We start from the raw sequence: 27,752 nt of genomic DNA on the forward strand, positions 1-27,752 counted from the left end.
CCCTTGCCCGCTCTGTTCCGGCCGTTCTCCCGCCCCACCCGTGTCCATCCTCTCCCGGCGGCTCCCCCGCCCCGCCCCGCCCCGCCGGTGAGTGCCCGCTCTGTCCCGGCAGCTCTCCCGGCCCTTGCCGGCTGTTCCCCCGTCCCGGTCGCCCCCAGGACCAAGCAGACAATTGGCTTCACAGTGGTTTAATGCGAACGGCACCGGGACGTTACACTGGACAGGGTGCAGACAGCTGGATGGATGGCAGCCCCGCGCAGGGCAGGGGAAGGAGGCGCCCCGAGCGCGATCGGCGGCAGCAGGAGGCAGGGACCGAGCCCCTCCGAGGCCACCGTCGCCTCCACCGGCACCAGGCTCCGCGCTGCCCCACGGCCCTTTCCGGGCCGAGCCAGCCCCCAAAGCAGCTCCCTCGCGTTTTCAGCGACTTCTCCCCAAGAGCCACCTCTCGCCCAGCAATGCCAGTTCCTCACCAGAAAACAGAGGACACGTTGGGAAGGCCTCGGGGAACATGCCTGGCAGGAACAGGAGGGCATCCACTGTAGGCCTGTGCTCCAAGAAAGGCTCAACTGTGCCACAACAAAGTGACCAAGCAGTTATAAACCAGCCAGCCTTGACCTGAAGAGGCCCCGAGCTGAAGCCCAACCTCACTCATCACAGCTGTGGCAGCTGGGGGAGCCTCCAAAGGACACTTCTACTGCAACAAGTCATAGCCTCATTGTCCCCTCAAGCTCTGAACACTTCCCTGACCAGTTGTATGTTCTCACATCCACACAAGTAACTGCCTAGCTCACTGCAGAACAGAGGAGAACACACAAAGAGCCATTGCTACTTCTCCTGCTTTGTAAGCAAATGTCTAACCTAGGACTGACTGACCATTTTCTGCTGTCCTTTTCTGGAGAGGTGGCCTCACTCTGGGCCCCACTGCTGGGCTCCTCCTGTGGCAATATGGATGCATCCTACAACTGCTCCCACCAGCTTTCTCCTGCTCCTCCTCAGCCAGACTGTCTGCTCCTCCCAGCAGCTGGGGCCCAGGATAAGGTCACTAGGCTCAGCTGAGCAGGGTGCTGCAGGCAACACCAGCCCAGCAGCCCATGGTACAGCACGCTGTGGTGTTTCTTTAACTCTGAGCCAATGCATCACAGCACATGTGGTCACAGCCCAGACTATCCCATCTTCCATGTGCCACACGAGAGCACACAGGATGGAAACCCCTCAAGCTGCCAGCAGCACCTTAGAAAGGAGGGGGCACAAATACACCAAACAGGTCTGTAATGCAGGAGGCTGATAGCGGGGATCGAGTAGGTGTTGGGTCTCAGCACTTCCAGACAGTGAAGAATGGGGGTTTCATGCAGGGTGAATGGGGTGGATGACAGACTGACACACCCAGGCACCTACTCACTGGTTTGGATAAACCTTACTAAAACTCTAATACCTGATATAATCACTGACCAACATGACAACTGCTATTCTTCAAAGTCTCCTGCGGAGATGCTTGGGGCTGCACAGATAAGGGAGTGAAGGTCATCTCATACCTTCCTGTATAGGGAGAGAGGCAGCTCCTACACCAGAACGCCTTTAGCAAGTTCCTGCTCCACACCTATCCACATCTGCCGCTAGATGTGGGACAATGCGCTCACTTGCATAAATCTTCACATCTTTAGGCCACGACCACAGCCAGTAGAACAAACTGCTGCCAGTTACAAAAGAGGAAAATACTGAACAAACTGGGAGGTTCAAGAGAGGAAAAGCTGGTTCAGAGAAGACAGATTTAGTGTAAAAATAAATGTCATTTTTGCAGGAGGGAGGGTGGAATGGAGGAAGACAGTGCCAGGTGCTCCTACTGGCGCACTTTCCCTGGGACGTAATTCCTATCAATAGTCTCCTCTTGCAGGAACATATGTAAGCAGCGCTCGTTCTGTGCCAGTGGGTGTCCAGCAATTCTGGAAGAAAATCAGATGTGGAGGTTAGCACAGCTGCCTCCAAGACCCCCACGCCTCTGATATCTGTAGGAGGGAGTCAGGCAGGCAGCTCAGCACACCTGCACCGCACTCAGCCCAAGGTCACGAGTAGCTCTGCAACAGGGCCAGTAAAAGGGGCTTGAGCACAGGCTGTTCCCTTCCATGCTGTGCCCTGAACCAACAGTACCATCTTGGTGGGTCTCTGTAGCACAGCTGTTCAGCTAATACTCACTACTCTCAGGAGAGAGCACAACCCCCACTTAGGCCTTGCTCCAGTTCCGTTACGTGGCTGAAGGCACCACCCTCCAGCACTGGCACCTGCCAGCAGCAGGTCAAGAGTGAAGACTCTCACAGTCAACCCACAGCCCAGCAACAGCTAAAGAGGCAGCACACAGCAAAGCCAGGACATCAAGCTTACTTGTTAATAAACTGTTCTAGGCCCTGTCTCCGCTCCTCGATGAAAGACTCCTCAAAGATGCCTTCATCTCCTCGGAAGGGAAGCTGTCGTTTCAAAGCTTTTCCAGGCAGTGGTGGCACTACAATCTGAAAGCACACAATCACCCCATGAGCAGAACAGCCACTTGCAAGCAGATATCCTTTGCTGTTTGATGCTCATCTCTAGTGCCATCACACAGACAGAACCCCAGAAAGTGCCCATTGTTAGAGACTGGGTAAGTTCCACGTCTCTAAACATTTTGGGATGCTTGGCAAATGCCTGTGTGTGTTTGGTGGGAGGGGCAGATCAGGTCTCGTGAAGGCGAGGCAGTGAAACGCTCCACCCCCCCAGCCCAGACCAAGCATCCCAGCCCCAGCAGAGCTGCTCATCAATCACACATGTGGGCGGTGCTAACCCAGCCCCTGCGTGGCCAAGCGACCAGAAGCTCCACCTTGGGACGGGGCCACAAAGGCCCTGGGTTTAAAAGCACACGAGGGACCTACTTGTCTGGCTCCCGCCTTGTCTTGGAGCTTCCTTCTCACCTATGCTGGAACCCTAGGAGTTTGTAGCTATGTGAGTTTTTCTGTACTTCTTCTTTCTCTCTTCTTTTTCCTTCTCCTATTTTCTCCCTTTCCTTCTTCTGCTTTCATGGAATTTCTTGGGTAACATAGCAACTTAAGGTTTTAAACATTTCTAAGTTAAGTGGGATAACTTCATGCTAAGTTAATAGTAAATCAATGCTAAGTAATATTATAATAAGTATTTTATAAGTGTATTTACTCCTTCACCAAAATTCCTTAATTTTCTGTATTTTTGCCAGTAAACTGTAGTGCATTTGTGACCTCTTGAGAATATCTGGTTGGGATTTCCCCTTGCACCAAACTAGAGTAAAGGAACTTCAGTTTAACCCCTGGATTTAAGTGTCTGGGGTGCACCATCCACCACCACAGCCTCACTTTTGGGAATCTCAAGATTATTGCTGCAACTGTTCCCACATCCTGGCTTAAGCAACAGGGAGGTCTGAGCCAGGCCTCACCTTACTGTCTCTTTCCAGCTCATTCTTCAGCCACTCAAAGTCGCTGTATCGTCTCCTCACACATGACTCCTTCAATTTGAAGATGGGGAGGTTTGTCTGTAATGAAGCAAAGCAGTTAATTTGCAGGCTGCTCTGGGAGCCACACAGTATTTCAATGTAACTGAAACCTGAAGCTGCAATGAGAAAAATCAAACCTCCTGAGAAGGACAGGTGATAGGAACACTCAACTTGCTTATTCAGGACAGCACAAACACCAAATCCTTCAGATCCAAGCAAGCCAGTCTACTCAGCACCAGCCATTCCTTCTCCCTTGAGTGACTATTTCTGGAACATGCCCCCTTCCCAGGAGCACATACTGGAACCAGTGCTGACAATATGACTGTCAGGAGAGTGACTTTTTTCCCCCCCAAGTTTACTCCATTTTGAAGTGATTTACAAGAGAGCTTTGCAGAAGCTGCAGAGCAAAAGAATATCTGACCTGACACTGGCATCTCCATGGAAGAGCTAACTGAGGAAATCTTGCCCCAGCAACTGTTCAAGGCCAGACCTCATCTAGTCTTCTGCCAAAAGAGAGCATCTATCCTAACAGGCTTTTCATGCCCATCTTGTGTCACTGGAGAATGTGCAGCAATTCCTCACCTTTCTCTCCTGCCACTAGAGTTCAACAAATGACAGCTGTGTTAACTTTACTCCATCGACACAGCCTGAATCATTCCAGGAACTGACACAGTAAAACCTTCTGATGGGCAGCACTCAAGATAATAATAATACTGCAACACAATTAACTGTACTCTTATGAGATCTGTGAGATGAACCCATCTGCTTTCAGAGCATCTCTGCTGGTTTCAGTGGGACTAAGAGGTTCCCATTGCCACCTGCAGGCTGATGGGAGCCAAGCACAGGAGCAGCAAAAAGCAAACACCAATTCTCCTGAAAGGCAGTGGGGACTGAGCAGTTAAATTATGCTATAACCAAAAGTCAAACCAGCACAACATACGCTAAAGGGAGCTTATTTTTAGGGGAAGCTCAGTTTCACTTTGCCCATCTATCAGACGCAGAGATGTGAAGGGGTCCCCAATTCAGCTCGTTTAAGGCCCAATGAAGAGAACCCTGCTCAGCCTTCTATGCTCCCTCCTGGGTCAGGGGTTATTGGTAAGGCAGCCAGCGTAAGTGTGAGCAGGTCCCAAGATAATGCCACCCAGCTCTCCTTCCCTGTTCGAGATAAGCAGCTACGTGCAGCCATGCCCTGCTCAGCAACCACCCAGCGGGGCTCTAGAGAGGGGACGGGCACAGGAGCCTGCTGAGGCAGCACCTCCCTGTCCCTGTGCGCACCAGCCCCCTCTGGATGCCGAGCGGCCCCGGCGAACCCATCAGCTCTGACCTTGAGCCCCGCAGGAGCGCTGCTCGCCCCAGCCCGCCGTTGCCCGGGGATTCGCCTCCTCCGTCCCCCGCCGCTCAACAGCGGCACCACCCCGGCCCTACCCGGTGGCCGTCCCTCGGCCACCGCGTCCCGAGCGCTGCCGCCCCTCCCCGGGCCGCACACCGGGCAGCCCAGCCCCGCAGGCCCGACGGGGGCCGCACCCGCATGCGGAGCTCGTAGCTGGTGTATCTGGCGCGGCCCATGCCCACAGTCTGTGGGTTGAAGATGTCGATCTCGAGGAAGTTGCTGGGCGGCCCGTACGCGTCCGTGAGGTCCTGCGGCTTCGCGTTGAGGCGCCGGGTGTCCGCCACCGCCGCCTCCGACATGGTGGTGGTGCCGCCGCCGCCCCGCCCGGTCCGCCCCGCCCGCTACCGCAGCCCTCCCCACCCGCGCATAGCCTCAAGGGGCCCGCCCGCCGCCTACATAAATCGACAGCTATTCATGGTTTGGGGCCCCTCAGCCGACACCCCACCCGCGCATCGCAGCACGGTGCCCGCAGAGTACCTGCATAACATAGTAGTTATCCAGGGTTCGGGGCCGCTCAGCCACGGCCCTGACAGCGCCGCCTCGCGGTCACCCCCTAAAAAAGCGTAGCAGGTATTCAGTCCGCGGGGCTCGCTCGGCGCACCCCGGAACCTGCATTTCAGGCTTGCTCCCGGCGTTGCCTGAGCTGTGTTGGCCGAATCTTCATAGGACAGGGCAGAGCCCGAAGCTGAGGCGGCCGCGCTGAGCGTCCGCCTGGAAACCGGGGCGCGGGGCCAAGAAACATACATAGGGACCGCGTCATACTGTGTCTGGAGCGTAGCCAGCCCCGGACGCTGTACAGCGGCGGGACAGGGTGGGGCCCCGGAACATGGTTACCGCAGCTGTGACAGGCAGATCAGGACGCAGACCCATCATGCCTTACGCCAGGGCGTGTCCCGGAAATAGGCTCCCATCTCTGATGGGATGGCGGAGAGAGCGGTGCTCCTGGCCCGACCCGGAGTGCCGCGGCACGCTCTGAGGTGGGCGGAGGAGCTGCGACCACCTTGGGGCTACTGCAACCACGCCACTATCACCACTCCGATATTGAGGGGGGGACCAGGGCCACACCGGGCCTGGCGGGTTATGTAAGTGCAGCAGCCGCTGTGCACGCTGGGAGCTGTAGTCACATCAAGGCACCGCCTGCCACGCTCACCCGTCGGAGGGTACGCCCCGCCTTTCGCCGCAGGGAACGCTGGGTACTGTAGTCCGCTGGCCGTGCCTGGCTGCCCGCTAGCGCCCCCGCGGGACTACCAGTCCCAGCGTGCCCCGCGCGCGCAGGCGCGGGGAGCGGTGCTGCTCCCTGGTAAACAGAGCGGCGCGGCGGCGGCGGGCCCGGGGCGCACAAAGGGGTGGCGGGCCCGGCACTCCCGGCAGGGCTGAGGCGGCGCCCATGGCGGAGCCGGCTGGGGCCGCGGCGTCGCCGGATATTGACCCTGACTTTGAGCCGCAGAGCCGCCCCCGCTCCTGCACCTGGCCGTTGCCGCGGCCCGAGGCGGAGACAGGCGTCGCGGCTGGCGCGGCGGAGGAGGGCGCAGGCGGCGCGGCGGCGGGGCCCGGCCGGGCCGAGGGGGCGCGGGCGAGCGGCGCGGCGGCGCGGAAGGGCGGCTCCCGGCGCAATGCCTGGGGCAACCAGTCCTACGCCGAGCTCATCAGCCAGGCTATCGAGAGCGCCCCCGAGAAGCGGCTCACGCTGGCGCAGATCTACGAGTGGATGGTGCGCTCCGTCCCCTACTTCAAGGACAAGGGTGACAGCAACAGCTCCGCTGGCTGGAAGGTGCGTGACGGGCCGGGGCGGGAGGGACAGGCCGGGCGAGGAGCGGCTGCGGAGGCGCCTCCCCGGTGGCCCGGCCCGCCCCGCCGCCCGCTCCGTGCTCGCCTGTTGCTGCTCGTCTGCGGTCGGAGCGTCGGTGCCAGCGCGTGGTGCCCACGCTGCGGAGCCTGGGCTTTAGCTCTGCTTTAAGCTCTGGGGTCTTCTCAGACCCAGCCCAAGCTTCGGCTGCGTGCAGCCGGAGCAGCTGCTGGGGGTGATTATCGAATGGCCCTGCGAGGCTGCTCGTTGCGCTTAGAAACTTTTCCAGGAGTCAAGGGAGAGTCACTTAACAGGCTGTGTCCAAATTTCTGTGCAGGGTAAAGCCTCGGTTGAAGGGATTTTAATCACAAGGTCGCAGTTTTTGTCACGTGACTGTGCTAAAGCTCAGTATAAATAACTGTCATAGCAGGCCTGCTGGCTTTCAAGAAGGTCCCTTGAAAATGGGTCCTGGAGTTTGGAAAAGGGAAAGCAATATTCTGCTCTAAAGGCTTGGCAGTGTGTTCTCTCATTCTGGAAATAGGCTGTGTTAGAAGAGCTCCAGACTGTTTCAGGCCTCCGCCTGTGGCGACCTCGTGTTCCCTTATCTTTAGTCTAAAGAGCTCCAGCAAACAGGGAAATGTGAGAGCTGGCTTGCAAAATAGCCCCTCAGCCTGTCCTGATGTGTCAGAGTGGATGCCATGGAGACTGGAGTCTCAAGAGTGTGATCTATTGCTCTCACTACAGACTGGAATTACACTCTTGTTTGCAGTATTTATTAGCAGTTCATCCATGCTGCTGTTCTGCAGGAGGTTCAGCCAGCATGGCTTGGGGCTTTGGGCTTCCATGACTCCAGCCACGTGTTCCTCTGCTTGTCTTGACTGAGCAGTAGGTGAGGGCAGAGAGTTAATTTCAGACAATAAATAAATAAACGTCTGTTTCTGGTAGGGTGGCTTTCAGCTGGCTCAGCTCTCTGAAGTGGCACACCACGTGGTGGTGTGAGAGCAAACATTTGGTCGAGAGGGTAGAAGTGGTAAGAGGGATGCAGCTGTCACAGCTTGGGCTGGCACACGTCAATACAAAACTTTTCACCTTTCCCATTTATCACTTATTGACAGTTTCTAGAGAGTGCATCTAGTTTAACCAATATGGATTATATTCTGTTATTCTATGCATTGGTTGAATCCTGCATACTAAGTTCTGATTTGGGACAGTGCTTGGGTTTTGGTGTTGTTACTGGAAGATAATTCTTGTTTCCTCAGGCTAGGGCTATTCTCCTGGTCCTGCTGCTCCTTCATGCAGTCATGTTAATTTAACAGAACTGGTTCCATCAAGAATTTTCTTGTCAGGAATACGTCTGGATATCTGTTTGGCGGTAGTGCCTGGGATTAAAGTTCTGTGTGGCTTCTGAAGTGCTCCCTAGATATTATGGTCAATACAGTGAGATGTCCTGCTGGACTGGATGCTGGAATAAGTGCACTTCTGACTTGACTCAGTATGGCTGTTCTTTTGTTATATCCATTCATGTGTAATGGGACCATCAGTCTTTGGTTTTACTTTGTGTTTTAATAATGTGTCTCTCTTGGGGCATGTACAGGTGGATTTAAATTCCAGGAGTTCACTGTGAGAATTTACATACACAACACTGAGTTTCCTGCTTAGATGCTGTTGTGGCTTTTCTGTGATTGACTTTTTTATGAGGTGTTTTTTTCAGCCTGGGAACAGACTAATTCTGGCTTTAGAAGGAGAAGAAAAAGAAACTTTTTGCCAGAAAAGATGAGGGCAGGCAGAACAAAAACAACTGTGGTGGGAATCAGCCTGTCTTGTAATCAGGGCAATTTAAAGCTCTTGACTTTAACCAGCAAACAGAAAACCATGATAGAAATACAATACATTTTCTTTCCTGCTCACTCACAAAATCCTGTTGGCAGAGCTTGGCAGGATGTGTGACCATGGAACTTACTTCTATAGTCTTTCTTTCTGTTAACTCACAGTTACATGGGTTTGCAAGAGGTTTTGTTTGTTTTACTGACCTTCCTCTGTTTGCATTCAGGTGCCTTAAGTTCACTTAAGGTCAGACATGTAGTTTTGCAGATGGGGAGTCAGTCAAGTCAGTTCAATTTGACTTTTGTGGACTAAGAATAAAATAAATAGGTGCATGATTAAGACAGACTGGATAAACAAAAGACATGTTTTCACTTGAGGAATGGATCTGTCTGTTTTTTTAGTTTTATTCTTCCTTGTTTTTTTTAGAACTGTGAAGCTCTGCTTGCATGTTTTGGGAGTTTTTTAATCTGTAAAGTAAACAAAGACTTCTTGAGTTGTCTTAGCTTTAGCAATTTCTCAATTTTGAGGTGAATTATTTTGAATAAAGGAAATAAATGTAAAGCTGCTGTTAAAGGTAGCTGTAGCATTTTGGTGCCTGTTAAAATGGTAGTACAGTTCTAGAGTTCTGGCATTTCTGTCCAGTTTGCACAGAGCCAAACTGATAATACATTTTATTTGTGTCTAGTGCAGTTTAATACTGATTTTTGAATAAGTAATTAAAAGGAATATATCTTTAAAAACTCTTAATCTACTTTAGTTAATATAAACCCCATAAACTCATTGTTGTTTGGTAATTAATTTAGAGCTGTCCTACTTCACTGTACAATTGGGGGAAGTGCAGCTGTTACAGACTGCCAGGGTGTAACCTCCATGAATTCCGGAAGAATCTGTGTTTTCGAGGAAGATGGTGTTTGCTGTTCTTGAAGTGCTTCAAGCACCTTGTAAGGGACAGATTTGCTGTGTGTGCAGTCTGTCCTTTCCCTGCAGCAATTCAACTGAAGTTAAGAATTAACCAGCCTGCAAGGCAGAAGTGTTCTTGTAGGGTGTGTTGTGGGGCTTCATAATCCTTCCCTGGGTGCTCTGCAGGATAGTCTGGATATCTATGGATAAGAGGATAATTCCTTTTGGTTTTGAGATTACTCAAAAGCCTCAACACCTTCCTCTTGCAAGTAAAGTGCATAAACCCTGCAGAGAAGCAGTTTGCACTGGTTGTTACATCCATGAGTATGAGCAAATTTGGCACAGTGAGAAACAATATGAAGGACTCATCTTTCTTAGTGAAACAAACTGTATTATCTCCAAACTCTTGTCTTTTCCTTTGTAGGAACAGAATAAGCTTTAAAGCCATCCTTTTCACCCTCCAAAAGTATGTCACTGAAACAAAAATCAGATGTCTGCTATGTATGCAACATAAAGAACAAATGATTCTGCACTATTTCCCTAATTGTGGGAAACTGATGTCACACCCTTTGCATCCTGGTACTCCCTATTTATTTCAAATTTATGTATACACAACATATGTATGCTCATACATATATGTATGTCTATATATATATATATATATATGCAACAGCTCAAGGAGCTGTATGACAAATTTAAAATTACCGAGTGCTGTGTTTATCTAAAACAGATGTCTAGCTCTTAATCTTTGTTAGAGTGGGCAGCATTTTCCTGAAAAGCCTTCCATTCCAGCCTTGTGTTATGTGCATATTGCATGTAACTGATACTTAATGTTGACCAGATGGATCAGGAGACCTGGCTGAGGACTCAGTCATAGTCACTTCACTGGCTTTCAGTGCCTCAGTGCTGGCTCTGACAGTCCCCAGCCTCTCCCAGAGCTGTGGATATCTGATCTCCTGGCATAGCACGTGCAGAACTCCCTCAGGTTGGAGCAGCTGCTCATCCTGTGGCCCTTTCTGGACTCTTTCTGCTGTACTGCAGCTGGTAGATTCTGCCAGGCTGTCTTTATGCCTTGCAAATAAATTCCAGTTCAGTAGATACAAAATCATGTGAACACTAGTTTTGGTAAAGTTGAAAAGTTGATTGTTTATTGGCATGCTGAATATCAGTCAGACAACTTTTTTGGATTTTTTTCTGTAGTCATATCTGCAAATAAGCAATGATAAGTTCCTAAAATAGGCACATTCAGTGTTTCTTTATAGCTGCTGTTGTGTCCCTGTATCCTTTAAGATTTTTTTCTTCCTCAGATTTGTCAAAACCTTAGGTTCTTGACTTAAACCAAATCATTATCAGGAGAACTTTCTTTAATTTCACTAAGAAACCCTTTACCTGGATGTAAACATCTGGTGGCAGTGCTGGGTTTACTTTGACTTTTGGTAATGATAATTTCAAGATACAGGATTACATAATGGTTTGGGAAAGACCTTAAAGATCATCTCATTCTATGTCCCTACTCTGGACAGAGATGCCTTCTAATAGACCGGGTTTGCTCCAGCCGTGAACACTTCCAGGGATGGGGCAGCCATGTCTTCTCTGGGGAGCCTGTGCCAGGGCCTCACCACCCTCACAGGGAAGAATTTCTTAATATCCAATCTAAACCTACTCTCAGTTTGAATCCATTCCCTCTTGTCCTATCACTCTACACCCTTGTAAATAGTTCCTCTCCTGATTCCTTGTGGGCCTCCTTTAGGTACTGGGAGGCTGCAATGGTTTGAGAAGACATTCAGAATATTTCCCTGTGTTTCCTCACTGAGCCAAAACTGAATGGATGCCGTAAACCAAAAGGAAACATAAAACTTCAGCTCAGCATCTTGGCTCTGAGCAAGGTGTAATTCTGACTAGCCTTCAACCTGATGCAGGTTTGGGCATAGGTGAGGTACAGTGTGGAGTCTGGGGATGTTTCTGCTACACAGAGCCACTGACCTCAGTCGGTGAAGAAGGGCTGCTTTCTGTGACTGTGTTGAAAAAGCCTGTAGTGTTTATTCCTAAGTTCACAAGCCTGACAGGGTAAGATTCCCCATTGAATCTTCTGACACTAGAATTGAAGAAGTATGTGAATTGGAATAGCAATGTTATTGCTGTCATCACTGGTATTTTATTTAAGTCAAGCTACTCTTTAATGGTGTTGCAAGTGCTGTTCTCTGATAGTTTTGGTTTATTTTGGAAGTTTCTGCCTTGCAAAGGGGAGGGAGGGTCTGACAGTTTGAATCCAGTGTAGCTGAGGGTGGGTAGAAACTGTTGGGCTCTTGCCATTACCTCATGTGGCCCAAATGCATTCATGTGATGTTAGTGATGTGCTTAGTCCTGGCTGCACGATGTTCCCTGTCCTGGCTGTTGACAGCCTAACTGGGTTTCCTTGAAGCAGGGGGGAAATAAAGAATAGAAGCTAGATGAGTGTTGTTCAGATGCCATATTGAGGAATCCAGCATGGAAATCTGGTGTACACAGGTTGATGTTGTCCATCATCTTTCTCTTAACAGAGTATTTTACCTTTTAATCTCATTAGTCTTTAAATGGTCTGGCCACAGTGTGTAGTCTGGTGTAGGTGAGGTGGGAGGATGGCAGCTGGGCACATCAGGGTGTTGTGGATGGGAGAATGGTGCAGTGCTGGGTGTGGAAAATGAGGCTGGTGGCGGTGCATAGAAGTAGGACAGTAGTGCTAATGTGGGGTCACCAGGTGTCCTGTATTCTAGGGGGAAGAAAACTGAGGAGTACTGGGCTGTGAAGAGGGCTAAACATCACAACGTAGCAACATACACTTAGCCTTCCTTAAAGTGACTCCAATAGGCCCTTGTAATGCCCTGATCAAGTATGAAATACGAGATTTTTAAATTTTTTTTTTTTTAACGCCTTGTTGACCGTGGTTGTTTCCCTCAAAAGTCAGGAAAAGCTCAGTGAAAATTCATCTACTTCATACAATGCCAGTGAAATTACTTGAAGATTTTGCTGCTACTCTTCCCTGCTCCTTGCCAGTTCTTTCTGGAAAGCTGCTTTACTGAATGATTATTCTTTGCAGCACAGCTCAGTTTTCCAGGCAATCCTCAGAGAAGGCTGTTCCTGGGCTGCTGGTATTACTTGTTCCAACAAGTTTCTTCTGCTCTATCTAATCCTGAACAGCTTTTGTTGTGTATGCTTACCTTTCTTGTAAATGTCCTCAGTCTTTGCTTTTTAGAGAGCTATGATCTTCTTCTGGCCTCCCACTGAAAGATTACAGAAAGGAAAATGTTCTTCCTGAGATAGAGATCCTTGTCTGCTGAGCTTGACGTCTGTGCTTGTGTGTGCCTTCTGGAAGGGGATTGCTAGGGAAGTGTTTCAACTCCCTGGCTCTGGAGCAGTTGTTTACTTGCTGGTGCAAAATCTCTACAAGGAAGACTTTTTCCTGAAGCCTTTGGAGCCAAGTGGCTGAGACAGGCACTGACAAATACAACAGGCAGAGTGTTCTCCCTTGCAGCCTCCCAAGAATGCCATGGCAAATGATAATTCGGCACAATTATAGGCCTGGCAGTGGAACACGTGGAACATGGCCCTGCACTGGGATGAGACCAAGTTCTTTGTATGCCTCCAAGGCAGTGAGGGTGTATTACAGGCAGCTGCAGTGATTGCATAGATTTTCTTTCTTTTTTTTTTTCCCTTCTGTCACTCATCCTTTAGAGAGACCTTTTGTTAAGTAATCTGATCCTCTGTGGTTTGTAGTTTAAACTTGATGTTTCCTGGGAGAATGGCCAGAAAAGGAAGGGAGCCACTGTGTCTCCTGGAAGGGTAGCTGCTGTGTCTTGTCTTTCTGAGCATAGCTTGTGCTTGGCCCTGAGTGCTGTGCTAGCACAGCTTATGCACCACTGCTGCATGGATGAGCCCTGCTGGGCAGGGCACAAAAGGGTCCTTCTGCTCCTGTAAACTTCAGTTTTATAGTAGGGAACCTCAGCTGTGCCTACAAAGCTGTACAGTCCCCTGGAAAGGTTCTCAGTGGCCTTCAGTCTTCTGTATTCACTTCACCTGAACATTTTCCCTGGTATCTGTGGCAGTTGCCCACGAAGGTGAGTGGGCAGGAGAATGGCGTGGTTGTGCTACCAGCTCCTGTGGCTCATTCTCTGACGTGAGACCAAAGCACTATTTGCTGCTGGGCAGGATCCACAGCAGCATTAATGTTGGTGTAGGGGCAGGCCTGGTTTGATGGTGAGAAGCGTTGCTGTCCTTTAACTGTGGCTAGGAGATTTTATCAAAGTAGGAGACTTAATGTTCTGGTAACTAAGATTTAGAGAATAGTTTGCATAAGCTGCTAGCCACATTTCTGTGGCTAATCCATATATCCTAATTTGAAGACACAGTGGTTATGACCAGGGGAATGGTCCACCCTTCAGTGTACAATAAATGTCCTAGCTAAACTTGATTTTTTTGCATACTATCTGTCCTTAATTTCAGACTGGTTTTGTCTGAATGTGGTTTGCAGGAAGCATCTTTGATCTGTGATGGATTTAGAGACACAGGCTGGCATTTTTTTGATGGCAATGCTTAACATGCAGCCTGAAGTACCACCATAAGATACTAAATAAATAGCAATAACCTCCTCTATCTAGTAGCTGAAGATGTTCCTAAGGATTTGAAGGATTCGCACCTGCACCTGTTCCTTCAGGTCATGCTTTATGATCAAAGAGTTGCAGAGTCAACACCTTTTGTGTTTTGCAGATGCTTAGGCCAGCTGGGAGCCTCCCACACTGCTGAAGTTGAGCATCTAAAAAGTTAATGTCATCTGTATGTTTCTGGTGTGGGTTGCTTAACGTCAAGAAAGGAAATATGTCAGGGTTGCCTGGGTGACTGAACTCTGTCATTTCCTCTTCTGTCAGGTCTGACTTGCAGTTCTGTGATTATTTTAGCATAATTGATTGTCCCTGGCTTTCTCAGTGAGATTTGAGGGTTCCCTCCATGTATTAGGTGTATTGAATCACTGTAGCAGGTGCATTCTGGTGCTGTCCTGCAGCACCCAGGCTGGTTGGATGTATGGATTCAGTTGGAGTTTGAGACACTGGGCTCGAGCCTGCAGCTTTTCAGGCAAGCTAGGTCCTGCAGGTGAGTTAGGGCTGCAATGCAGTGCTGAGCTGCCTCCCACAGTCTGCAGGAAAGGTACAAAGGTGATAACTTAGGCATTACAGTTTAGATAACAGTTAATCCTGTTGAAAGAAAGATTCGGTTTTTTTCCTCTGCCTCCAACTACACGTTCTGTTCTCTTCTTTAGTTTTTGGTGCTTGACCCCCATGGTGAGGTAGTTCAAAAAACAGAGAAGAAAAGAGGCAGGAAAAGTAGTTTCCAAGGAAGGGTAAGGCTGCTTTTCAGTTTGGTTTGCTCTCTGAACTGGCTTATAGGGTCACAGATGCTTGTGTTACAGAAAAATGAGAGTCTAAAGATGAGGAAGAAAGGAGTGGTAGAGCAATTACCTGTTTCTATAGCTTAACCGTTATGTCAGTTCAGCAGTAAAATGTAAAATCATTTTGAGACTGTTTCATAAAAGGTACCAGGCTTCATTGTGTTCATATGAATCCTATTTTTATTCCAAGATGTCTTATTTCAAGCTGCTTTTCAGCCTAAAATTAGTTGCACAAATTGTCTCTTATGATACCCAAGATGCCATCATGAGTTCACAGGTTACTTTCAGAAGAATAAATGAAGAAATAGTGACATCTTAGTGGTTCTTATTGCTGCAGCAGTGTGCATTCAAAGTTATGTACATTTACCTGGGAAAAGGGGTGGGATTCTTTGACAGTGCACCAGTCTGAATTACTTGTTTCAACACTTTAAGGAAAGGAAAGCTTTGTTTAGAGAAGATGCCAGGCAGGACTACTGTACAACTATTACTGTGAACAGCTCAAATAATAAAACTGTGTAAAAGCATTGACTGATACATGTTCTGTCAGGCTCTGGCTCTGCAGTCACTCTCCAATTAAGAACTTGCATTCTTTGATACCAGTTGCAGCAAGCAGCCAGTCTTCTCAAATCCTCAACAGCCAAAGGTTAAAATGAAAGCTAAGCCAGGATGAGTCTCAGATCTCCTTCAATCTCCATGAAAACTTTCCACTTTGCTTGTATTGTTTATCTATTCTATCTGCATCTGCTTTTTTCTAGGATAGTACTTTTGGTGAAGTGGCCAAAATTAGCATGGGGAGGACTTTTCCGAGAGGAAAAGGGTGGGGGGAGGGAAAGCAGCAGACAGGAAAGAACTGTGTTGAGAGTTGGTGGAAAAAAATTATAAAAGCACAGTTAATTTGTTCAGAATTAAGAGTGTGTGCATGAAAGCTGAATGTTGTTATATAACTTTTAGTTTATATGAAAAAGATGTTGTGCTTGGACCCCTGTTGTGTTTCCAATGCAGCACCTTTTAATGATCTGTAATTTGGTCATCTGAACAAATTAAGTGCAGATATCAAATAAATGCATAGACCTCAAGGGGAGTTTATGGAGAATCTGTTCAAACAATGAGGTTGTTGCTTCCTGATTCTAAAATACTGGGGAGTTTATCAGTTGCAGGATGAAAATTGAGTTTGGTGATGGTGTACAGACATGTTAGCTGGCAGTTTTCAGCAAGGCTAAACTAAAAGGAGGGAGCTGGGAGAGGCAAGGACCGTGTATCTTACCCAGCAGAAAGATGGGAGAGGCTAAAACTGGCATGTACTGTGTGGGAGTGCAGTATCCACTGAACATCTTACCGTGTCAGGAATATGCACCAAGGAGAGCACACAGCCTCCTTGCAGAGGGAACCTGGCAGTCTCCAGGATTTTAGGACTCTTTGTTCCTTAAAGTTTCTGTCTTTGTTTCTCCAGTTTTGGGGTGGAGATGTGAATGGGTGCCCTGAAGAGAAACGTTTTGCCATTTCTCTTCACCCAGTCTGTTGGATTCACTGTTACGCTCTGGTTGAATCTGACTGAAAACATGAAAAAAATTACCCAGGCTTATGGTGGGTAGAGGGGTTGACAGAAGGGTAGGAACAGCAATACCTCAGATTCAGGTAGGCTCATGTTGAAATTGCAGGTTGTATTTGAGAAATTGTTTACTTGCTCTGTGGTATGCCTAATTTTTTGCAGATTCTGTATGGTCTTTAAAGCTCTTTTATGTTAGTATTTTGCTAGCTGAAAGCTGCTAGTTGTCATGGTAGCTTCAGCCTTGATACTGCAGTGAAACATGGCACTGCTTGCTAGTGCTGCAAAGCATGTTCAGACAGAAATAGCAGGTTTTTATGGAAAAGCTTTTTGTTATAGCTTTCTTCTCTGGATACTGTCTGAATGTGTTTAAGCTTGTGAGGTTTCTAGCTGGGAGGTGTGTCATCTGTCAGGTGCTCACATTTTGTGGGTTTTGTTTCTTTCTTTTTTTTTCAGAATTCTATTCGACATAACCTGTCGCTGCACAGCAAGTTTATTAAAGTCCATAATGAAGCCACAGGGAAGAGCTCTTGGTGGATGCTCAATCCTGAGGGTGGCAAAAGTGGAAAAGCACCAAGAAGAAGAGCTGCCTCCATGGACAACAGCAGCAAACTTGCAAAAGTCAGAGGTAAAGCATCCAGGAAGAAGCCTCCTCTCCAGTCTGCACCAGAATCCTCTGCTGACAGTCCTGGCTCCCAATTTCCTAAGTGGCCTGGGAGCCCATCCTCAAGAAGCAATGAGGACTCTGATGTGTGGAACACCTTCCGGCCTCGAACCAGTTCCAATGCAAGCACCATTAGTGCCAGGCTTTCTCCTATCCTGACAGAGCAGGATGACCTCCATGAAGAAGAGCTGCTTCCTTCTCTCGTGTACTCCAGTGCATCCAGCAATGTTCCACCAACTGTGACTGAGGAGCTCGAGCTCATCGATGGGTTAAATTTGATGTCTCCCAGCTCATCTGTGCTATCTGCCCAGCAATCTGCCTCAAGTGGTCAGATCCAGAGAGATTCCAGCTTTTCCTTGCAGAGCTCAAATGCAGCTGGTCAGACTTTTGGCAACTCGCTATTTAACCCTGTTGATATTTCACTGCAAAGTTCTGTCAGCCATTTCTCTGCCCCTCAGACCTTGGAAGCTCTTCTGACACCCAGCTCTCCGCCTCCAAGGGATGTCATGATGACTCAGGTGGATCCAGTTCTCCCACAGACTGGTAACAGGATGAGCAGCCGAACTCTCCTGCTTCTGGGTGGACAAACTGCCCAGAGTAAGATGAGCTCAGGCAATCCACGCGGAAAGCCTGCAGAGCAGCAGGCAGAACCAGTTGGTGCCAGTGTTTTGCCATCAGCGCTTCCCATAGTGACATCTCCTCAAAACACTGCCAGCAGCACCAGTTTGAAGGCTCCAGTTTCTGCAACAACTGCCCAGTCAGTCCAGCTGGGTAGTCCAGTACTCCTTTCATCTGCCAGCCCTGCTCCCTTAGGAGTGAACCAGGACAGGCTGCCCACTGACCTGGATATTGACATGTACATGGAGAACCTTGAATGTGATATGGATTACATAATCAACAGTGAACTCATGGATGGAGGACTGGACTTTAATTTTGAACCTATTCTGCCTACTCCCAGCTATCCCAGCACCTCACAGGCCTCCAACCATACCTGGGTACCAAGTTAACTTCAGGAGCACAAAAAGGTAGGTGTAGTTGTGCAAATGCTACAGCTCAATTACGGAAACAGCCCTGTCTAGATGGTTCCTGTGCCCATCTCTGCAGCAGTTAAAGGAACCTCTTTGAAAGCATAGTAAAAAACTTTTGGAAGAGTCATGGTCCTTTTTCGGAGAGAAAAAGCTGTTTAAAGGTAGGTAGATTTATGGAACAGAACAGCAACATGAATGAAACTCCTGTTGTCTCCTGTCACCCAAGATGACTCCACAGGACATCCGGCAGTGCCTACAGCTCTACAGTTGACATGAGAGCATGTGCTGATTCCATATATAAAGGCATCCACCAATATGTACAGAATGGTTAAACTGAGCCCAGCACATACTGTGTTTCTATCCAGGTTATTATTATCCCTGCAGAATTCTCTAGTATGTGTAGTAGCAAAGCATGTCCGTGTCATGACTGTCTGCTTTGGTCTGTGTGTACCAGGTCACAGTCACTCTTCTCACACCTTCTGCCCTTCCTTTACCTGGGGTAGTGTCTGTAAAGTCAAATAAGCTGGCTCACCAGCATTAACTACTGAATTGCTTCCCATTATTAGAATAGGAAACAGGAGTCTGCAGTGTGGATGGAGGTGAAAGGAAGAAGGATGTGTTAGTGCTATCCCAAGCACAGCAAAGCTGCCTCTTCAGCAATTTGTCATATTTGTACAAATAGATTCAGTTTGGCCAATAGTGTATATGGCAACAAGCCTTAAAAATATCTTTTTTTTTGAGGCTGTGACACCCTGATTTGAAACACTTAAACCAGAGGCAGTAGAAGAATTAAAGAACTGGAGCTGAAGGCCTGCTTCACACTTGAAACTCAGCTGGTGGAAAGTGGACAGACAGGAGCAGAGGCTGGTTATTGATTGGAAAGTGGAAGCCTTGCCAAGAATATTTCCTTTTTAGGAGGCATATATGGTATTTGTTAGTGTTGCAAAATCAACTGCTAATACTGTCCAGCTGAGCAGGCAGAAGTAATGGCGAACTGCAAATACTGCTTCAGTAGTGGGAAGCCCTTGAGCTTCAAAATCATGGGGACAGAAAATTATCATCTACTTGACCGTAATACTCTTCCCTAGGCATCGGAGTAACTTGGAGGTGGTTGGGACCAGGTGACCTCTGTCAGTGCAGCCATTCTCTACAAGAGTCTTGGGTCTAGACAGAGTAAAATGCTGGAGTTACTTAAACTGTGGGAACATGTCGATGCATCACTATATATTGAGGTGTTAAACACAATTTAATTCCCTCTTACTCCGAGTCACGTCCCACCGCTTTAGGATGTCATAACTTGATAGTGTTCTTCTGTTTGTACCTAACAGATCCCTTTAATGTAGGGAGAGGAGGATCAGTCCAACTTTGGTTTCCTTATGGTGCTTTTTATAGTGATGTCTGTTAACTGTGTGTTTGCTGAATTACTGCCTTAATTGAATATCTTCAGGTGAAATACAGAAACTCAGTTTTGATTTCAAAGACGAATTTGGTTGACAAAACTATGGTATCCTTCTGCGTTAGGACTGTTTGCAAGTTAGTGACAGAGGCTGTGGCTTTTTGAGCAGTGTTTCCACTGGATATTGTTCTGAGTTTTGTGTTGTGGGTGTTGTTTGTTAGGGTTTGCTTTTTTTGTTTTTATGCCATGCTAGGGCAGGCCATTATATTTGTGGACTTTTCAGGGATAAAATATTTTTCACAGAAGTGTTTTCAAAACATATGCAAGCTGTCTTGTGCTCCTGGACCAGGGACACAAGATTTTTTTTTCACAGCATACCAGGTATAGATTATTTTTTATGAGTGTAAAGCAGAGAAGCTGAGGAATTATTTATCAAAGGGTAGGGTCTAGTAGTGTTGTAGATGTGGATGTAATCAAGTGCTTAGGAGGGAGAACAGGAGTTCTTAAAAGCATGTTATGTTCTTGTTCCGTATTATATTGTGTGTGACTTGCTTAATCAAAACAGGAGGTACTGATGTTAAAACCCCTGAATTTTCTTTGTTCCACATCTGAAGTTGAGGTGATACTTTCTGGGAAACGTGCTGGACACGAAGAAGTGAGATCTGGAGCAAGTTCTGAACCACTATTGTATTTGAGCAGAAAGCGTATCTCCCACGTGTCTCAGCGTCCTGGTCCCAGCAGTGCTGCCCCAGGAGGAGAGGCCACACCCTGTCAGTGTGCTTTGCTTCAAGCCTTTTATTGTGCCCTTAGATTATATTTGCCTTTTCTGAGTTTTGCAAAGCTTTTCTGTTTTGCCTGGAGTCCATGGAGTGAGATGAGGGGGAGCTTTTTCCCCAGAGGAGAACAAGTATTGTGCAAAAGGCTGCCCAGACACAGAGATGGATCGGGTTTCTAGCAAAGGGGGGAGCAGGACACATGTGGAGAGAAAGAGGAGTGTTCCTGGGAAAAGAAGGCAGAATGTTTTCTCAAATTAGTGAGTTACAAAACCAAGTGAGCTGCAGACATAAGTGTCTGTGAGGAGGTCAAGACTGTGTCAGTTCTCCCTTACTGCAGTGAGTTTCTAGGATCCCTGTTTGGAGACCACTGTTCAGGGAAGGCTGTATATTGCTCTGGTGTGGCAGGCATTTTTCCTTTCATATCCTTTCTATTACTGTGTTTTTCTCTGTGTTGAATTCACATTGGCAAAAGCTATTCTTGGTGATAACTAACGTTGAGCTGTTCTCAGTAGTTCCTGTGGGCTTAACTCGTGGCCTTCTGGGTCAGTTATGGGTATAATGCTGAGCAGAAACTCTCTATCAGTTAATCACAGTGATCACATTCTGATTTGAGCCAGAATGAAAGTGAACTGGGGAAATACTTCTCTTTGTAGACAAGAGGATATCTTTAGGAAAGAGTACTTAGTCTTATCTGCAGCACTTAGGAAGATATGAGCTAGTTGGTGTTACCCTTGGTGCTCAAAGCTCCCATGATTTTATCCTCTTCCTGCAAGTTAAATGCCAAAGAGCTTGTCCACAGCTTCACCAGGAGTCTGTTTGAACCCTTCGTTTCTTTGCATGGAGATTAGAGATCAAACATTGAAACTTTGTCTCTGCCCAGCAGCAATGCAGCACCCACAAACTGAGCTATTAGCTACAGAGGAAGACAGTCAGCATAGAAATAGAACTGCCTTTTTTGTAAAGTGCTATAGTTTTGGTCTCATTGGTGAGTGTAAAATCCATCCACTCTTTTGATGGATATTAGCTAATTATTGTTAGTTGTACAGTTAGACTCCCTATAGCTTCAGAGTCTGGAGAACTCTTAATCCCTTGCCCAGTTTGGTCTGGATTCATGCTTTTTTTGCTTTATCGAATTCCCTTTGCTCCAAACACTGGATTTTTGTCTGACAAGAACATAAATAAATAAAACCCTCATAAACTTGAAATTTCCCAAAGCTTTCTGGCTTCTGCTTTATCTTACTGTCTTTTCTTGTTTGAGGCTGATTCCCTCTTGTAGTTTTTTTTTTTTTTTCCTTTTCACAGGTTTATTTCATGCTCACTCTTAGTGAATGCAGCTGATGGGATGCCCTACATTTATCTCACTGCTTTGCCTTTCAAAGTGCATCATATACCTACAGTGGTGGTTTAATGTCAGTGTCCTAAGTCTGCTCAGACTTATTCCAAGGTTTGTTTGAATGAGTTGTGACAGCTTTTTTGAGGTAAGGCAGAAGACCTGAGAAGCGATCTTCAGACTTTTGGGGGATTGAGATATCTGAAAATGTTTAATTATCAGGAAGGTAGAGACAGGATTTTGTTAAGTGGTGAGCATAAACAGTTTGTGTGTGATCTTTAAAGTTCTTTTTTTCAGTCTTTTCCCTACCAATTGATACTTGTGGTTGTATAAGGTGAAGAATAATTTTTTTCTTCCTTGCTGCTTTCCTGCAATGCCTCTGGTGCTAGCCAAGTCCTTTAAACTTCCTTATCTTGCAGAGCCTTGTTGGTGCTGTCAGCTTACAGGAGGAATACTTACTGTTGACCTTTCTGTCTTTCTGTCTCAGTCATACTTTGAAGCTTGGAGCTGAGCAATTGCATCCTCCACTTGACTCTCTGTCATTCAAGGTCTTTTGTGGTCTGTTTGTTCTGTAGGGGCAGATTGGTAGTAATTAACTCCTTATCTATGCATCCAGGATTCTCACTGAAGCAAAGCTCTAACCAGTCACTCTTACTTTTCTTTGTTTTTCTTTTAGTGTCCTTCAGGTTTTGAACATTGGGTTCTGACTTCACTTCCCACCCCAGCAGAGAAGAGAATGGAGCATGTTGGATTCAGTTTCCTTGCACATCATGCCTTGGGCAGAAGGCGCTGCCCATCTGGGAAGAAGGGGCAACCTGCATCTGGCTGCAACAGGAAGAGTTTAAAAATAGTGATCCTGTTATGTGCCATGGCTCTTCCTACAAACCTGACCCTGCCTTGGACCATCTGGAGAAACCCATGTCCAAAGATGAGCCCTGGTAAAAACCTCGGCCAGAAGACTCTGTGCCAGGCAATAGTGTTTTCCTGTGTGATGAGTTGGGTTTGCTGGAGAAATCTCTCACTGGCTGTCCTCTCTCTGCTATGGCAGAAAGTGTCCCAGTGCCTCGGACTGGAGGAGGGCTGGCTCTGCTCTCGCTTGGCTTGCCTCACGGGGCAAAGTAGTTGGACTTTCTGATCAAGCCACCAGATGTGCACTTGGTATCCCACAGATTCACAGAGGAATTGGTGGGAGCTTGTTGGTAGAAGCCCTGTGGGAGAAGGGTGTGCTGTTTCAGGGGTTGGTTTCAGTGTGCCCATCACTGGAGCATCCATCATCATTTTGCAGGGAAGGGTGGTTGTCGTGGTATAGAAGGCTTCCCGTTGTACCCCTGGGTGGAACAGGAGGACACTGAGTTTTTCACTGTGCCAACTGAGCCCCATTGAATCAGAAGCATGTTTTGAGAAGTCCCTATGCTGTTCTCAGCACTTTCCTGATACACCAGGCTGCTGTAAAATAAGCACAGGTGCTAGTAGCTGCTTTCTGGGACATAAAAACATTGTTCTAGGTTTGTTTTTGATCTGTCTTGCTACAGCAGCAAAATGGAAAGCCTGGGTGTGGCCTTAACAGAGCCCTGGTTGCTTTTCAGAAGGGCATTTTCTATAGATGAAATATTTTTTTACTAATCTGGGAACTTTCTACAGTGAATATGAAGCCAATGTAATGTGTGTCCCTATTACGCATCTCTCTGTCTGAGAAGGCAACAGTGACAGACTCCTTTTCAGAGCTGTATTAGGAGCAAACACATTTGATGTTTGATGTATATGATTGAGGGGAAAGAATTGGCAGGTCCCCGTGGTTTCAAACCACTGTGGGGAAGAGTTGTACATTATTGTAATCTGTATGTAAAAGTAGGTGCAAATTACATAGAAGCTTTTCTAAACCTTTTTAAATATATATTATATATTTTAATTGAAAAACGAGATTATTGGATAAAAAGAAACAAAACACAATTGCTGCATCTGTCCCCTTCATACCAGATAACACTACAGTATGGGAGGGGGCAGGCCTAAGGGATTTTGGGCCAAGAAGCTGAAAATGTTGTTGGAAAAGTGGGAAGGACACCGCAGCATAACTGGGGAATGGCTGCTCTCCCCAGAAGAGGAGGAGGGAAGGTGCCTGGCAGGGCATTCAGCCACAGCTGCTGGGGCTGGGCATTCCTGCCAAGCCAAGAGCACAATGGAGGGAATGCTAATCATTAACAGTGCTCATTCTCAGCTAGTCCCCTAAGTAGCTGGCCTGCAGCTGATCCACAGGACAGATTCCCCAGTCTGCTAAGGAGATGGTGTGGACTGGATCATGCTAGATCTGCTGACACTGCGTAGCCCTTATGGAGGGCATGATCAGTTGTATTTGGTAGCTCACTTTGGTTTCTGAGGGTTTTTGTTTTCCTGCTGAAGCTTCTGCTACTGCTGGGGAACTTGAAGCCTGTAGGCTCACCTTCAGGGGTCCACCTGGGATCCTGCTCTGTTTCTGTATTCTTGCAGGACAGAAATTAGGGGTCAAAAGATAAATTCAGAGCATTAGTGGCATGTTGCTGTCACTGTTCTGGTGTTTGCAGTGGTAGGATTTGTGGGAGACATGGTGCTTTCATGGTGTTCTGGTAGGCTTGGTCTGGCAGAAAGACTCTCCAGTCCTTTTTGAAGGTGGCTTCAGTTCAGAAAATTTGTATCATGCAGTGCAATAAGCCACACTGTTTTACCAGCTTGTCTGCTCTGTTTTCATTTTCATTTGAGTGGAGATTGGAACAGGAGTGATTGCCTGGTTGCCTCCAACAAGGAGTCTTCAAAAGTCTTATCTACAGCATGCTATGCCTTCAAAGCCTTTGAATAGTTTGATAACCTTTGTTTTGAAGGCTGCCTTCATGGCAGACCTCCCAGTGATGTTTCAATTTACCCACAATCTACATGTCTGGCCACACCTCATTGTAACAAATAAACAAAAAGGTAGCTCCTAAGCTGGCATCCCAGGGTTTGCACACTTGAGGCATGGATGAACATTCTTGCTGGAGTTAGTTCATTACACAACTTTCACAGCACCTGATAGCATGTGCCACACATAAGAAACAGCCGTTCTGAGCTGCAGTGAACAGACTGGAGAGATTTATGTTATTTGGCACATAATAAGCTACCTTGTTAGCTTGGGTCCTGAAGGGAACTTGATCCACTGATGTACAGAGCAAGTTGAATGGCTGCCAGTGAGTCACAGCCATGTATCAAAGGATAGGACACCAGTATGTGTGGTCATATTAAATGTGAGTTTCTGGCTTCCTTCCCATGAAACAGAACCCAAAGCAATAGAAAAGACAGTAACCAGTGCTTCAGACTAGAAATCCATGGTGAGCTGTTTCTGGCTGGCTTGATCTGTGGGAAAGAGGTGCTGTCTTCAGGCTATTACAAAGTGTCCCTTAACTGTGACAGCACCCTGGAGCTGGCCTGATCTCTGTCTGGAGAGAGCCTGGCCCTCCACACTCAGGTAGCACCCCAGGGAGATCTGGCATCATCTCAGCTGGTTTATGTCCTTGACCTGATCCTGCTGAAGGAGGTGCAGCACCAGGACTCATCATGGTTAGTGCTCTACAGTTCAGAAAAGACTGTCATTTGAGTAGGGAATAGAGTACATACCTATTTTTTTCCCCCCATATTCCTGGGCAATACTTCTGGAGACAGCACTGGAGACAGGAGCACCTCTGGCTGGAGTCCTGCTGTACCAGGTTCCTGGCAGTGACACTTCTGCCTTGCAGCAGTCTGTACAGGTACTTTGTGTCTCCTCAACACAGCAGGAGCTGTCAGTGGTTGAAGAAACTTGAGAGTGCACTAGTGCTGAGAATGGTGTTCAGAAGACTTGTAGAGTGCTCAATAAACCATGAATGTAATGTTGCAGGCTCAAGCAAGCAACTTACCATCTTCTTTGTATGTTTAGCAGGATAGCTTGTATGGTGGGCACAGAGGGCAGGGATGCAGAGAACCTGGGAGTTCTACAGACACTTCATTTTCATAAACCTTGAGCTTTTTTTAGCCTGGGATACTTCCTCATAGGACACAGGAGACTCTAAAGTTCCTAAACTTCTGCTTGCAAAAACACTGTACCTGGCAGGGGGTTGCTCGATACTTGTCCAATATTTTGTAGTTTTGCCCAAAGCATTTGCTACTTGCCTGGATAATGTCTTGGTGGCTCTTCATGCTGCATTAGCACCACAGGTCCCATACTTTGGGCTAGTTTTTGCTCTAATGAAGGCTTGGGCTGGGAGTTTGAGAGCAGCTGTGAGTGGGATGAGAAGGGAAGGGACCAGTGACATGGGGAGTGATGCTCCTGGATGAGTGCCTGAGGGGAGTGGGTAGGGGACTCTTGGCATGAAGCATTACTTTATGCTGTGTTTCCTTTTCTTCACTGAGCTCAGGCAACAAGTTTCTCCATCTCCAAAGGATCAAATGCTATCTTACACAGCATTGAAGACCCCATGCAGCTCATGGCCACAAAAGATTCAGGTAGCTAGGCCCATGGAGCTTAGTAAGAGGCAGACTTGTTGCATTTATTTACACTTGGGTTTAGCAAATTGCTTGAACTTTCTTTATCATTTAAGCATACTTCCAAACATGTACTTCCAGCTTCATGTGAGAGCTTGGAAAATTGGAAGCTTCTGGGAGCCCTTAATTCTCCTTGCTAGTGTGTCTAAAAACATGTCATCCCTATCCTGTGCTGCTTTAAAAACAGCAGTCAGATCATCCTGATGGGAGGAATGAAGCATTCCAGAGCCTGGGTGTATTAATAAACAAGAATCATAATAGAAGCAAGTAGCACTAATCAGCTTTTCCAAAGGAAATGCCTAGAAAGTTTTTATGTAGATGATAATTTGTTAATTTTCTTACTTAGTTGCTTATTTATAGCCATATTCAAATGCTTCAGGGCTAGCCTTGCTCCAGGATTGAGTAACCTGTGTCTGGTGCCATGGGTAGGAGTGCCTTGGGAGTTGTGTCCTGGACTGTCACCAAAATGTGGAAGTTTGGATCCATTATTTAAAAAAAAAAATAAAGCAAATCAATCATCTTTGGGACATGAGCATGAACAGGGAATAGCTTAGCGCTTGCCTCAGTTGCATGTCTAATGAAAAACATGTTCTGATTAATGTGGGGAAAAGCAAGCAAGAGGTGACTTCTGAAGCCTGAAAGATCTATCTGTGTGAAAGCTTGGAGCATATGCTAACCCATCACCACACCTGCTTCACCTTCAGGAAAGGGATCCCCTCTCTTCACTAGCCTGCGTGTCTTTCCCTGCACCCTGATGTGTCTGTAGCTGATGGAAAGCAGTATCTGAGGGAATCAAAATCACTGCTAATACTGTGGTGTAAAGCAGGGAGAAGAGGCAGCAGAAACTGAAGGTGTAAGAGCTGACAGTATTGCATTTATGGTTCTTTGGCTGAGGCAGTGTTTTGCAGTGTGGTAGAAAGGGATGTTCTGGCACACAAAAACAGAGTCCCCGTTGCTTTTCAGAAGGGCAGTGGTGTGGGACTGGTGGTGTGGGGCTCCCCAGGGTGTCTAGAGAGGTTTGGCTGCATAGAAGATAGGTTACTTCTCCTGAAAAGAGCTGCCTTCATATCGCAGTGGGGGTGGTTCTGTGAAATGGTGCTTCCAGCACAGTGGAGTCTTCACCTGGTGCGATCCTAGGAAAGGTTTCTGCATTGCTAGCACAGATGTCTGCTGCACGCAGGGCAGGCACCACTACCTGACATAGTTTCTGCCACATCCCCTGTGCACTTTTCCACCCATTTCTCACAATAATTTTTTTTTAGAAAATAAATCTCTGCTTTTGTTTGCTCTCTGTAGCAGTGTAACTTCTGAACCATTTACAGGCTTTGTTACCATCTGTGCTAGCAAGACTGTAGAATGTGCTAGACTAGGGGGGAATGTTTGAAAAATAAAAACCTGTAATCCTCTGCTCTGTGTCTCATCCAGTTTGTTCCGATCTCATGGCAAGGGTCAGCTATTTTTCCTTGCCCTTGTCTTCTTTCCTCTGCCATTCTCACCTGTTAGGGCCCCCCCTCAGTAGAATGCCCCTGAGTTGGCCAGAGGCAGAAGGGTTGCAGTGTGACCACCCACAAAGTCTCTGGAGTGCTCTGCAGCGTGTAGAACCCCTTGTTACAGCTTGCTGGCAGTGCATGGGGATCCATGGGTGTCAAGCTCTAAAACTGACCCTGGAGAGTTTCAAATCC

The 27,752-nt window shown here is 47.3% G+C and overlaps 2 protein-coding genes across 2 annotated transcripts; one reads left to right on the forward strand and one right to left on the reverse strand.

Moving 5' to 3' along the window:
* Positions 1–172: 172 nt before the first annotated feature.
* SNX12 (sorting nexin 12) lies at positions 173–5,243 on the reverse strand. Its single transcript, XM_033072647.1, has 4 exons — positions 5,012–5,243; positions 3,431–3,526; positions 2,377–2,501; positions 173–1,940 (listed from the first exon to the last, which is right to left on the reverse strand). Exons 1-4 carry the CDS (start codon positions 5,174–5,176, stop codon positions 1,838–1,840), a joined length of 489 nt encoding a protein of 162 aa, XP_032928538.1. The 5' UTR covers positions 5,177–5,243; the 3' UTR covers positions 173–1,837.
* Positions 5,244–6,238: 995 nt separating this feature from the next.
* On the forward strand, positions 6,239–27,476 carry FOXO4 (forkhead box O4). Its single transcript, XM_033072429.1, has 3 exons — positions 6,239–6,648; positions 16,809–18,041; positions 22,223–27,476. Exons 1-2 carry the CDS (start codon positions 6,265–6,267, stop codon positions 18,021–18,023), a joined length of 1,599 nt encoding a protein of 532 aa, XP_032928320.1. The 5' UTR covers positions 6,239–6,264; the 3' UTR covers positions 18,024–18,041; positions 22,223–27,476.
* The last annotated feature ends 276 nt before the right edge of the window (positions 27,477–27,752 follow it).

Source organism: Catharus ustulatus, chromosome 14, assembly GCF_009819885.2.
Source record: "Catharus ustulatus isolate bCatUst1 chromosome 14, bCatUst1.pri.v2, whole genome shotgun sequence".
NCBI classification, from domain to species: domain Eukaryota; kingdom Metazoa; phylum Chordata; class Aves; order Passeriformes; family Turdidae; genus Catharus; species Catharus ustulatus.